At 37.2% G+C, this 13,803-nt stretch overlaps 2 protein-coding genes across 2 annotated transcripts; both read left to right on the forward strand.

Moving 5' to 3' along the window:
* Positions 1-700: 700 nt before the first annotated feature.
* LOC126587600 (protein XRI1-like) lies at positions 701-4,239 on the forward strand. The gene is made up of 9 exons (XM_050252684.1): positions 701-982; positions 1,873-1,928; positions 2,021-2,143; positions 2,266-2,405; positions 2,877-2,940; positions 3,027-3,129; positions 3,220-3,260; positions 3,368-3,451; positions 3,597-4,239. Exons 1-9 carry the CDS (start codon positions 963-965, stop codon positions 3,869-3,871), a joined length of 906 nt encoding a protein of 301 aa, XP_050108641.1. The 5' UTR covers positions 701-962; the 3' UTR covers positions 3,872-4,239.
* Positions 4,240-9,747: 5,508 nt separating this feature from the next.
* On the forward strand, positions 9,748-13,352 carry LOC126587587 (purple acid phosphatase 15-like). The gene is made up of 7 exons (XM_050252671.1): positions 9,748-10,179; positions 10,586-10,777; positions 10,941-11,274; positions 11,378-11,595; positions 11,722-11,912; positions 12,365-12,655; positions 13,053-13,352. The coding sequence occupies exons 1-7, from the start codon at positions 9,894-9,896 to the stop codon at positions 13,194-13,196; spliced, it is 1,656 nt and encodes a 551-aa protein (XP_050108628.1). The 5' UTR covers positions 9,748-9,893; the 3' UTR covers positions 13,197-13,352.
* Positions 13,353-13,803: the final 451 nt, after the last annotated feature.

Below are 13,803 nucleotides of genomic sequence, written 5' to 3' on the forward strand. Positions count from 1 at the left end.
GCACCATAAGAGGCACGTAAATGAAAAATCTAATAACTTTACATGTTATATGGTATGAAATTCATAAGTACATATAACAAAATGACGAGTCTCATTTGCACAATGTCAATTACCAAGTAAATAATTTCATCACAAAGACGAAGTCCTCCCACGTGCGTCCAAAGAGTCATGTGAAAAAACAACCCTATTAAACCAGCATGCTAGTTATTATGTGATTAAATCTATAAGCAAATGTAACAGAACAAAAAAAGAGTCTCGACCACATGCTTTCTAGTACTATGCAAATGCAGCGCAGTCATCAACTGTCATATCTATACAAGAAAATGGAAATCGAGTATCACGGCATAAAACTAAATTTCAACGTCAAATCTTAGGGCGGATGACCATAAGAATTTTAAACAAAGACTTAAAAATATTAGTCAATGAGACAAGTTTAAAGAAGAAAGAAAAAAAAAACTAAAGTTAATATTTAGTGAGGCTAATCCCAGGAGTAACGGACTTGACGGGTCCACTTGGGATGCTATACGGATCTTATTAGATTTTAAGAATAATTTTATCGTGTTTATTTATCAGTTATTATATAGTTATAAATTATTTTAAATTTTTTATTTAAAATTAAATACAAATAGCATCTGCAAGAGAGTGGTATATACTATGAACGACACAAAAGGATCCGAGAGGATCACTCATCCGACTATATATCAAAACTTCCATATACAAGAGAGAGAGCAGGAGAGAGAAAGGCAGTCTCCGGAGAGAGAGGGTTGGTTGCTTTTTACTTCGTCTCCATAGATAGATAGCACGCATCCTAAGCAGTCACAGGGAGTGAAAAATGCTATTATATATACTCAGCAAATCGGTCTCTGTGTAACGGCTACTTTTGGTGAGAGAAGTTGAGAGAGATAGCAAAGAGGCTCTGGCATTTGGGCGACGACGGTTGAGTTGCTGCTGCTGCTTCATAAATGGATTACAATATTGACAAGTAAATATAAAGACCCCCTCTTTCTGTCGTTCTGGCTTCTGGGTTTCTCGGATTTTTTATTTTTTATTTTTTATTTTTTATTTTTGGTGATAAAAGTGTTGATTTTTTGTGGGTTTTGGGATTGTTGTGGCAATGTAGCTGGAATATTGATTTGGGGGATTGGATGATGGTTCTGTGAATTGGGTTTGCTTCAATTTTTGGGGTTTTTAATTATTTGGAGATGATTGTGATTTATTTGGGACTTTAAGGCTGATACGAGGATGATGTGGGCTCTCTGATTTTACTTGGTGGGTCATTGTTTTGTGCTTTAGCTTAATTTTTGTACTGTATGGCTTAAGCAGAATGCCCAAATGTAGATTATCATATCCTGCTCGTATATCTATGTTTATACTTCCAGATCCTTATTGCAGAAGAATCCCTCTATGGATACATGTTTAGCATCCTAGCAGTGGATCATATGTTTCTTTAGTAGTCTTCTTTTTCGGGTTTACTGTCACTTTCTGATTTGGAGTGAAGTTCATTTGTTTGGTTTCTGCTTATTGTTTGGTCACATTTCCTTTTAGCATTGTTTTCAATCGGCAGTTTCACTGATTACATTGCTCTTTTAGCTATTGATTTGTTTCATTCCAACTATGTTGAATCTACCAGCATTGACAGAAAGTAAAAAATAAGGACTGATTCAAAATGTAGATTCTACAAGACATTACCTAAATATGCTGCTTTTGTAGTCTTGGAGCCCGAGCTTATTGTGTACATTGTGCAAACGTTCCACTGTGGCTCATCCTTTGAGATGGTTGCAGTTTGTGGTTTTCGGTTCAGTAAGTTGAAGATACAAGTACTTATTTCTGACATCATTTTGCTTTCCTTTCTATTGTGTGAAATGATAATAGTGAGCACTGGAATTGGAAAAGGAATAATCAGCGTGCCCAAAAGGACTCAAATCATGGTATGTTCTCACCACAGTTCGTAATTTGCTAATATATTGCTATACGAGGATGAAGTTAGTGATTTCTTGCTTGGTACTATTATTTTGAGCAGACATGTCTGAATGCATGTGGAATGGAGTGCCACAGAACGAAGAAGACATTTCCTACATGTTCGATGATGAAACAACACCAGTTAAGGCTTGTGGGGATTTGGCATATCGTGTTAACTTTAGAGGTTAGGCTTCCTTGTTATCTTCCCTCCTCATTGTTCTTGGCATTTTCTTGCTTTTGTTGCATGCGCAATTCAGAAACATTGCTTTTATGTTTGTGTTTTGATATCAAAGATGTGGATTTCAGATAATAGGACCCAGGAACCAGAACCAGAAGAACAGTCTTTCTCACAAATAAAGAGGCGCCGGATGCTACAATTTGACACTCATGATTTAGATCCTTCCCTTTCATGTGACGAGTTGTCATCTTCATTCTTGAATACAAGTGTATGTGCTGGGTAGTTCTTTCTTGTCTGAATTATCACATCTATAAGGAACGCTGTATTATTCAACGGCTGCTTGACGAACTACTTTTGAATTTGCGGCACGAATCAGTTAGTGCATAATCTTTTCTATCTCAATGCTACTGCATTGCAATGGTGATATGGGTGTTCAGTAGGAAGATGACTTTTGCATTATATCTGCTACTCATTTGAAGTAGGCAATTCAAATTGGCGTGTTTCATATGTTATTTCTTATGCCAGCCTTGAGTAACAATGTTGACAGGGCTGCGGTTTCTCTAGTAGTCTAGCTTTGGGTTTTACTTTGATAAGGGAGTTTCAAGTTGTATTGTCTGCAGTAAGAAGTTGGAAGACTCAGAACTTGAGTTTTTCCATGGAGACAGGATTTCAGTACATAAACAGCATATGACATGTGCCATGTATTTATTGTATACTAATTTTTCTGCTCTATATATAGGAGAGGGCAGATTCAATTGAAGAGGCTTTTTCTGAAGCGTCGCAATGGGTGTCAGGGTTTGCAGGTTTGTCTCTTCCAGAATATGTCTTACTAAATTTACTTGAACGTTTATGCCTAGGGTTTTCCCGATAATCATATTGTTTATGTTAGGAAATCCATCTTCATCTGGCTTTGAAGGCCTGGATCCGTCACCTGATGAGTGGATTACTGAATGCTTCAACGATACCGATATGCATTTCAGCCCTGATGAGTTGTATGCTTTTGGGGGCTCTCTATTTTTAAGTTTTTTAAAAATCATTTAGTAATTTACTATAATCTGATTGCTTTATCATTTGATACTCAGGAATTTCTCAGGGGCATCGGATGTTCAACTTGACATCACAAGTAAATTACATTGCTTCTTTCCATTAAATTTGTACTTTAGCCTTTGTTCCTTTATACCCTTATCCGTCAATTAGTTCTAAGTCTACAAGTTCAATTCCCTATTGCAGAGCTCTGTGATCTCCAACCTGAGCATGAAGTGAATGTGGTTCAACAACGAGTTACCCAAACACCTCGAAATGTTATTTTTAAAGGTACTGTCATGTTATTGACATTGTTTGTTTCCTGTTTCGAATGTACTCGTTATCAGCTCCCTGTCCTTTCTTAGGTCATTCATATGTATATATATATATGTTGAAATGAAAATTAATCCTCAACGTTCTCTGTTTGCGTTCATAGGTAGGAAGTCTTACATTCGGACTCCCACTAAGCTAGCTACTTGTGTGGCATATCCATTTGCCTTCATTAAACCCTCTGGCGCCCATGGAGATGTAACTCTGAAGGACATAAACCAGCGGATCCGCACTCCACCACCTTCAAAATCAAAGCAAAAACAGGAAGACCCTGCTGCTTACCCCACTTCGGCCTTTTCAGGGAAGCCTGTGGTTGGAAAAACTAAAATCCACACTGAAGGAGGGAAAGGCAGCATTACAATTATGAGAACCAAAGGCTAAGAGGCAGTAGAGAAGCGGTACTCCCAACTTCCCGTCTTGCTGCCCTTCTGCTTTCCCTATTTTTTTGGGATGATTTTTCCCCGTAATATTCATGGGCAGTCAGGTACAGAAGTTAACTTCATTTGTTTTTCTTTCTTTTGGGTTGTTTTCGGAAATCATAAGTCACGGCAAAGTGTTCATGTTTCCAAGTGTCTCTAGCTGTCAAATAGTAGCGGTTCTATACATTGTATGACTGAGAATCTCAAAAGTCTACTAGGTACTCGTTGATTTCGGTTTCTCAAAAACCTTGGTAATCCTTTCAGGAACATAATACTCATAACATTGTGTATTTCGATTTATGTCTGAATCTGAAAGGTGTTAAGATGAAATGACAAGTGTAGACTTTATCTGGTTTGCATGTTCATTAACTTCATTTCGCCTAAACCTCTCTTTGTAGTTTGTATAGTATTCACGCCTTGTGTATACTGGCGGAGATTCTTAGCGGTCCCTCTTTGCATATCTCTGTGCTTAGTTCTCTCCCTTTGCATAAGAGAGATAGACAGACGGAGATATACATCCGCGCTAACAAGGGCCACAGAGACATTTCACTTGGTCTCCTTGGGGAATTAAAACAAAGAGGGTAGAGCATGCTTGCTTGTGGCAGGCTTTTAAAGGGGAAGGGGAAAAGGCAAAGCATTGTTGAAACAGAAAAGCAGACATCCACCCACTCTGGTATTCTGTATCAACTTCACATGCTTTAAAATTTAAATGGGTTAAAAAGGTTCAGGTGATTAACTTTACAATTAGGACTCACTTCTCTACTTAATTAGCCAAAATTAAAGGGATAATGGGAGAATAAATAGAAGAGAAGTGGTTTGGCTCCCGCTTGGTGACAGAGAATATTTTTGGGTATTTTTTTGAAATGGGAGTGAAATTTTGCCTATTTTTGACCAAACCAGTCAATATTGAAATGGCTAATTACTCAGTTGCCCTTTGATGTGTTTTCGAGTCTCATGAAAATTGTTGTCCCATCTTGTCCTTTAGATTTTGTCTTTTGTCCCACGTAACTGAGTGGTTAAGTCTATTAAAATAACATTTCAGTCTATAAATATCGTTCACTAAACCAATTACCATTAGATTTAGATCTAGCTTGGATCCAAAGGCATGCTAAGATCTACCTCAAATCATTTGGAAATGCATTGATGTTGGCATCTCTTAATAATCTAGTATGAAAAATTAAGCCAAATTTAACTAAATGGGTGATTGGCTAGTACATTTTGACACCCTAGCTTAGTTATTAAGAGTATTTACATTGCTGTCGAATAAACGTGTATGTGTCTGATTTTATTCTCTCTTAATATCTTGTATAGTCACTCACTACTATGACTTAGTGATATTCCTCTTCACTTGTTACTAAGAGGTTTTAGGTTCGAATCTCGTAGATGTTGAATTCGACACCAAATTAGGTTGCTCATTATATGGCTTATTCGAACTCCCTCTCCCCTTAGTTGTAACTGAGAGGTATTAAGTTCAAATCTCATGGATGACGAATTCGATACCAAATTAGGTTGCTCATTATATGGCTTATTCGAACTCCCTCTTCCCTTAGTGTAAAATATATCATTGTATTAAAAAAAAAATTTCTTGTATAAGCTGTTTAATAGGAACCGTAACCCAATCTAGCCCAACAAAAAATAAATGTAACATAAATTCCAACCTATGTTAATAACCAGCCTCCAAACCCAACCCCCATATCACATGGTTATTGACAATTTTTTTTTTTGTTTTTTTGTTTATCAAACGATATCATCTGTACTGGAAAAAAAAAATTCTTGTATAAGCTGTTTAATAGGAACTGTGACCCAATCTAGCCCAACAAAAAATAAATGTAACATAAATTCCAACCTATCTTAATAAACCAGCCTCCAAACCCAACCCCCATATCACATGCTCATTGTCAACTTTTTTTGTTTATCAAACGATATTATCTACAGTTTTCTAAAAAAAAAAAAACGATATTATCTACATTAAAGATGAGGGGTAAACTTAGCCTCATAAGGAGCTAACAATATTGTGGTTCAAATTCGTCTTTGATAAGAATTGAACCTAAGACCTTTCACTTACAAGTGAAGAGGAATACCACTAAATCGCAGCCTAAGTTTCAACCTGTTTAAGTTTAGTCAAATTTTAGAAAACATTTTCTCCCAACGAAAAAGAAAAGTTGGCACTAAAATGTTTTTTATTGGCTTTTTATATTAGCATCCTAAAAAATGTTGAATGCACCCCACTTTAAAATTTAATATTAAATAATTTATTTACCCCACTATGCAATGACAATTTTGACCTTATTAGGTTTAAAAAAATAAAAAATTTCTAAATGCACCCCAAATCACTTGTAGCGTATTATTTATCTTCTTCAACTATCAAAACCCCTTCTACTCTCTATTGTTGAACAAAACCCTAACCAATGAAACTACAGACATATTGATTGAGAACAATTATTTTTGACAAATGGAAAACGGAATCAATGTACCTTCCACATGTATTGAGAGAAGGTAATTTTGAAAGTCTAATGGAATCATTTGGTGCCAATCCCCATCAAATTTGTTGGTTCTTTTATGTTCTTTGTATTAGAAAGATGGAGACCTAGTTCTTAAATATATGAATGACAGCATATGTCTAGGAAAACCAGCCTTGTCATCCCAAAGAGAAAAGTTTAGCGATTAAGAAAGGCAACATTTTCTATGGCCACCCTTGACAAGAAGGGTAGCAATTATAGGTGTCACGCCCCGATCTCGACATACATCCAGGATCGACACGTGACGTCCTCAAGTCTCCGTATATCTAACATACCTCACCTCCGGAATATGGCAAAGCAAAACTCGAGCATCAGTTCACATAGTAATTTTCATATACTTTATGGCTGCATCTAACATCCTCGTTAAACTGCCTACGTACCCTAAGAATGGATCAAGTCATTCGTAGTTCCTTACATACCTCACGTTATTACAAAGTTTGATGAGAATTTCATCTCATATCAAAGCAAGCCATAATCACACCAATAGACATCCAACAAAAGCAATAATTCAATTGCCATCCAAGTCATCCAATTATGCACACGATCAAGTAACACCCAACAAGAGTAGTTAACCAATGAGATAAACAATAATATAACAATCCACGAAGTTTAGTATAATCAAACTCCGTAAATGTCCGTAGTATTTCTCCTAACTAGACTCCTAAGCCTTGCTCTTAGTTACTAATACACGGATCCTTCAACATGGCCAATTCCATTTCCACGAATATAAGACATTACTAAATGCATGACATGAACTTTAATTCTAGTCAAAGTACTTGGAATTACTAATTTAATAGCACCCAATTCACATGCCCTTTTTGGTTGATATATAATAACTTCATCGCTGCCAGTACGTATGAATGGAAATAATTCTAGACCATAAGTGATTTATGCGTTTCAATAGGTATAAAAGCACCAATACATTAAGTCATTAAGCTTATAATTGTATATGAAAATGGTTCTTTGAAACCCAAAACATAACCATATAAAGTGGTTTAGTCACAAACTCAATATGGATGAGTAATTTAGAATTAAAACTGAGAGAAGAACGAATATTGCAAAAGTAGCAACCTCTTCCCCACAAAAACTGCAGAAAAGCAGTTTCAGTCAATCAAGATTAAACCTAATTTCGAACACCCATAACTATACCGATTGATGCAAACTTACATGGGTTTCAAAACTTATTTTGTGTACTTTAAAAGCATAAAAGATTTGTAGATAACGGGATTCTAATTTGAAAGTTATGCAAGTTACAAAATAGAGTCTAAAAAACGTTGTATTTGCTACTATCTAGTAGTCTCGAGACTCAAGTTTGAATATGATTTTGACATATCAATACTCAATGGAATTATGTGAAATTAGATGGGTTTAGATCACTAAGATGTCTAGTTTTAAACCACGTACTATACGCTCAAAAGGAATTCATAAGGACAAGGAACTCAAGAGTCAAAGTAGGCTACTTGAAACATAGTTTTTCTGCAACCTAGAACCTATACTCTTTTTATTCAAATTACATTTATAGAATGCTTCCACACAATTTTGAATTCATGTCTATAACTTCTATTTCAATTATATTCAACAATTAACAAGAATTGACATTTTAATCCAAATTCTATAACCAGATATTTTGATCAAAACACCCAAAGTATAAAATTAAAAGCAATACGAAAGATTGATACAAAGCAGCCATGGAAGGAATAAAGAGAGATGGGACTCGTTACCTATGCTGCAGCTTGGCAAAAACAATCATATTTTTGTTATGATTCAGACAACATGCTTGTACACCTTTCCTCTCAGTTCCTAGTTAACATCTTAATTCCTTATTCCTCTTTGTTTCCCCTTGCATCTTCTTCCATGTTTCCTTCAACTTCTCTCAAAGATCCAGATATAGTTTCCATCCTCGTCCCCCTTTTTTGATTTATAGTTCGGGGCAGTGGGATTCCTTGTAATCCCCCCTTCCATTTTTTCAACGCCATCTCCCCCTTTTTTTTCTTCTTCTCCTCCTCCCCCTTCCAGAAGCCTTTTTTTTTTTTTTTCAGCCACACACGTGGCTTCACAGATCTTTGCTCCATAATCTGGAGCCTTCCAAATTGAAGAAAATTACTTTAAACGTTAATAATTCCTTCGTTGGCTCTGTTTCATGAACGGTTTGCGCCTACGCGTTCGTGAGATCGAGTTCTATTCGAAAATATAAATTGTGACCTCGATAGGCCTACGGATTTTAAATAAACAATTTCCAAACTTCACTCTTTGTAACTAGTTTAATTAAAATCTAAATTCAAATAAATTAATATAAATTCCTAAAAAAAAATAATATAAAATCTCAATAATACCAATACATAGATTATAACAGTGAAATCCAGGAACGGGATTTCACAATAGGAATCTATTTCAATTGAATGTTAGACAGTGTCAAAGAATGCGAAATGCAGTTAAAAGACACATAACCCTTTAGCCAAGAGAAATCGAAGAAAATGTTCACATTCAACAAGAAAAGGCATTCTTTAAGTCATTAGAAACCGAGACCCAAAACAATTCCCATTACTTATCCTTTATTTTTTAATTCACTCTCCAAATTTATGCTTAAACATCCTGGTATTTCTTTATAGACAAACCATCCAGAACATTACCATTGCATTAGTCCCATAAAACTCTTACCTTTTTTCTCTTCATTATTGAAAAAGTTCAAATGAATCTAAACATTTTTCAAATCATTCGGCAAACTAAACGTTCAGATGATTTGAAATCATTCGTCAAACTAAACATTCAAATGTTTAGATTTAGTTCTTGAAAATTAAAAACGAGTGTTAAAAGATTTGAAAAATGTGGAGTGTATAAAAAAAATGTGGGGTGTACGTAGAAAATATAAGGTGTATATTGAGAATGTGGGATGCGGGGTATTATGGGGAAGTATATGAGGTGTATTAAGATAATTTTTAAGTGAAAAAACAAATATGAGATGTATTAAGTATGTAGAAATTATTCAACAATTTGTAAAATGTTAATATAATAAGACTTTTTAAGATTGAATTAAACGAGATTTAATTAAATTTCAATTGTACATTCTTAAGAAATATGTAAAATGAAAAATTTCCGATCGTTGGAATCAATTCAACATGAAAACAGCTCAAATACCGAAATTTCCTTCTCAACTTGGACCCATCTCAATATGTCCTATCAAAACTTAACATGGCCGAAGGCGTGCTTTCATTGGCGGGTCCCAGTTAAAAACCGCCGCCCTATTTTGTCCGAACCAGGACATATGGGATTGCGCGGGACAGAAGTTACGGGACAGGATAAAAAGCAGCAACTTTTGCCTCCAAAAACACATAAAACCTCATTACCACGTCACCATCAGAATCCAGAAATATTCGTTTATTCCATATCTTCATATCTTCCCCTGTATATCTTCGTGCTCCAATGGCGGACGAGAACTAAAGCAATGCGTTTTCTTCCCCAATAGAAATGGCATTTTCTTCGTGCTCCTCCGTTCCTGCAGTTGCTGCGATAACGTGTTTGATTGCGGTTGTCGTGGGTTGTTATTCGCCCGTTGAGGCCCGAATTCCCACCACCTTGGACGGCCCGTTCGAGCCCCTCACCGTCCCCTTTGATCCCAGTCTGCGCGGCAACGCCGTCGATTTGCCGGATGATGATCAGCGGGTCCGTCGCCGGGTTAAAGGGTTTGAGCCCGAGCAGATTTCCGTCTCGCTATCCGCTGATTACGACTCCGTTTGGATCTCCTGGATTACAGGTTTTGATATTTTTTTTTTTTGGGTGCTGGTGTTTAAAGCGGTATGCTTTTTCTGGAAATGCAATTTCAGGATTTGAGAATTGGGATTTTTCATTTTTTGGCTTTGGTTAATTGGGGCTGTTTGAAACTGCTTCTGGTAGAAAGCACTTTCTGGCAATTAAAAGCGCTTCCGATAACCTTTGACATAAAAACTTGAATTCTTTTTGGATGATAGAATCGCTTTTCTGGGTTGTTGTGTTTTTAATAAAAGCACTTATGAGCAGAAGTACTTCCTATAGAAGCACTCGCATACAGGGCCCGGGTTTGTTAGTAAAAGCTTTAAAGCTTTTATGGCATGTGAGAATGGGATTTTAGTATTTTTGGGTTTGGCCAATTGAGTTTGATTTTTCATGGATTGTTGTTGCAGGGGAGTATCAGATTGGAGACAAGATAAAGCCATTGGACCCGAAAAGTGTGGCAAGCGTTGTTCGTTATGGGAAGCTGAGATATCCACCAACGCATGAAGCCACAGGGTATTCTCTGGTTTACAATCAGCTCTACCCTTTTGAAGGCCTCCAAAATTACACTTCCGGAATTATCCACCATGTTCGTCTCACAGGTTTGATTTCGTTCGCTTCTTATTTTGCTTCAAAGTTTTTTATGGAGAATTACAAAGTTGGGTTTGGCTGAAATGACTGAACGTTTAAATGCCCCAAACATAAGTTGTGATGGAGATGTGGTTCTTCTGTTAAGTTGGTGATCTAGTTGTTGTTTTGATGTAGGGTTGAAACCGAATACACTGTACTTTTATCGATGTGGGGATCCTTCTATACCTGCAATGAGCAAAATCCACCATTACAGGACCATGCCAGTTTCTGGTCCTCGGAGCTACCCGGAGAGAATAGCAGTTGTGGGAGACCTTGGCCTTACTTACAACACAACTACCACAATAAGTCACTTGACAAGTAACAATCCTGATCTTGTTCTATTGATTGGTGATGTTACTTATGCAAACCTCTACCTCACAAATGGAACTGGCTCTGACTGCTATTCTTGCTCATTTCCAAACTCTCCGATACATGAGACCTATCAGCCTCGATGGGATTACTGGGGAAGGTTAAAACATAAATTGCTTTATTTCTATCGCATGCCATGGCTGCTGTAAATTATGGCATAGAACTTGTTTTCTTATGTTGTCATTGCTGGGTAATTTGTGTAGGTATATGCAGAGTTTAGTGTCCAAGGTTCCAATAATGGTTGTTGAAGGGAACCATGAAATAGAAGAACAGGCTGAAAATAAGACTTTTGAGGCTTATAGTTCTCGGTTTGCATTCCCATCTGAAGAAAGCGGATCTTCGTCCACATTCTACTACTCATTTAATGCAGGGGGGATTCATTTTATCATGCTTGGAGCCTACACTGACTTTAGCAAATCAGGTAATTAAAGTTTGCCTAATTAGCTCATTCCTTGCCTAAATATTCATATTTTTGCATTTCTTTTTCTTTACAAATGATTTCGTTATTGTTTCTATCCCCATTAATCAGTGATTTCTTTGCCTACAGGGAAACAATACAAGTGGCTGGAGCAAGATTTGGCTAATGTGGACAGATCCACAACTCCCTGGTTGGCAGCTACTTGGCATCCTCCCTGGTATAGTACCTACGAGGCCCATTACAGAGAGGCAGAATGTATGAGGTTGGAAATGGAAGAGCTACTGTACTCTTATGGCGTTGATATAGTGTTCAATGGACATGTAAGTAACGATAACCACCAATGATTGTCACAATCTTTGATAGGTAACAGGTTTCTTTCTTATAGCCAGAAACTATGTGGAAGAAGTGGTATAAGGGTCCTTCGACTGAGGCTTTCTTTCATACCAGTAACCAGATAGTGATAGAAAGCTAGAAGGAACTGCAGTTTATGCTTTAAACTTTTGAGAAAACAAATTTAATATGAAATTAATTGGTACTTGGTTCCCTTATTGCTAAAACACATAACACAAACTTATTTGAAACGCTATCAGAAACAATGACCTTATCTTGAAACTCGTATCACAGCAGTACCATTTGGTTCCGATCCCAAGCATGATTTTATTAAGTTGTCCTTAGTGTCTATGAATGATGACAATTTTCCTCATTGTAACTAAATATCTTTTCGCTTTAAAGTGCACTGAATGTTCTTCTGTTTTCTTGAATAAAACAATAGGTTCATGCCTACGAGCGATCGAATCGAGTTTATGATTACAACTTAGATCCCTGTGGTCCTGTATATCTCACCGTTGGTGACGGGGGTAATCGGGAGAAGATGGCAGTTCAACATGCTGACGAACCTGGTCGTTGCCCAGAGCCATCAACTACTCCTGATCAACACCTAGGTGATGGTGCCTTTTGTGCAGAGAACTTTACCTCCGGCCCAGCAGCAGGTAAATTTTGTTGGGATCGGCAACCGGATTACAGTGCTTTCAGAGAAAGCAGCTTTGGCCATGGGATCCTTGAGGTACTCCTTTTTCTGTGTTTCTGTTTGGCAAATATCCAGTCTGACAATGCATTCAATTGTCTATAAACGTTATACTTTAATTTGTATGACCCTACACTACATATGATACAACTTGAAAATGATTGATGGAAAGATGAGCATGTGCTTGACTGTCAATGTGCATAGAAAGACCACACATGGGTAAATGTTATGGAACCAGTTTAAATCATTTTTACCATTCCACTGCAATGTCAAGAGAAAATCACTTAGCACCAATATCTGTTTATACGGAGTGCGAAAATCCTGTGACTGACTTGAATACCCTTGATCGGTTATTGAGTAGCAAACATATAGATGTAGGCTAGTAGGCTACCTGGATTATACACTAAGCGTGCATTTTGATGTGCATAACTTGCAGGTGAAGAATGAGACTTGGGCTTTGTGGACATGGTACCGGAACCAGGACTCCGACAATAAAATTGGAGATCAAATTTATATAGTGAGGCAGCCTGATAAATGCCGCATCCGCCATTTGTTCGAAAGTTGGCTTGCTGACCTCTAATTCTCACTGCTGCTTGCTGGGAAAAATTTATTATTAAGATCCCAAATCAATTGACCATTCTTATCTAGATAGGAATAGGATGGAAGGTTGCAGAAAGAGTAGGAAGATGGGGTTTCACCTATGTATACACACTATATATATAAGAGGAGGGGGGTTGGGGGGGTGGGGGGTGGGGGAGGGGGCGGGGAGAGAGAGAGAGAGAGAGCAGAAGAAGAGCAACTCCGCTGTTGTTGTATGTAAATGATAAAATCTCATTTATACGTCTCCTTTGTAACTTGAATATGTACTCTCTCAACCAATTTATACAACAACAAACGTGTAAGATTGGTTCCTAGAGCAATTTCGGATATCGAATTCTAAACTAATTGCGTATTTTGTTGAGTTATTGCAAATTGGTTCAACTGATGAACCAAAAATTTCCACTCCCCTTATTGTGAAGCCGAGAAATTGTTGGAAGTGACTTTTATACTATCACGTGGTGTTACCAGTTCACTGATGTTATGGTGGTACTGCTTTAAGGGGGGGGGGTGTGTTTCGACAAAATCCTTAGCTCCCGAGCTCACAATGCACCCCCGTCTATAAGTCATTCGGAGTTTGGACGGAGCGA

The sequence above is a fragment of the Malus sylvestris genome, chromosome 10 (assembly GCF_916048215.2).
Source record: "Malus sylvestris chromosome 10, drMalSylv7.2, whole genome shotgun sequence".
Lineage (NCBI taxonomy): Eukaryota > Viridiplantae > Streptophyta > Magnoliopsida > Rosales > Rosaceae > Malus > Malus sylvestris.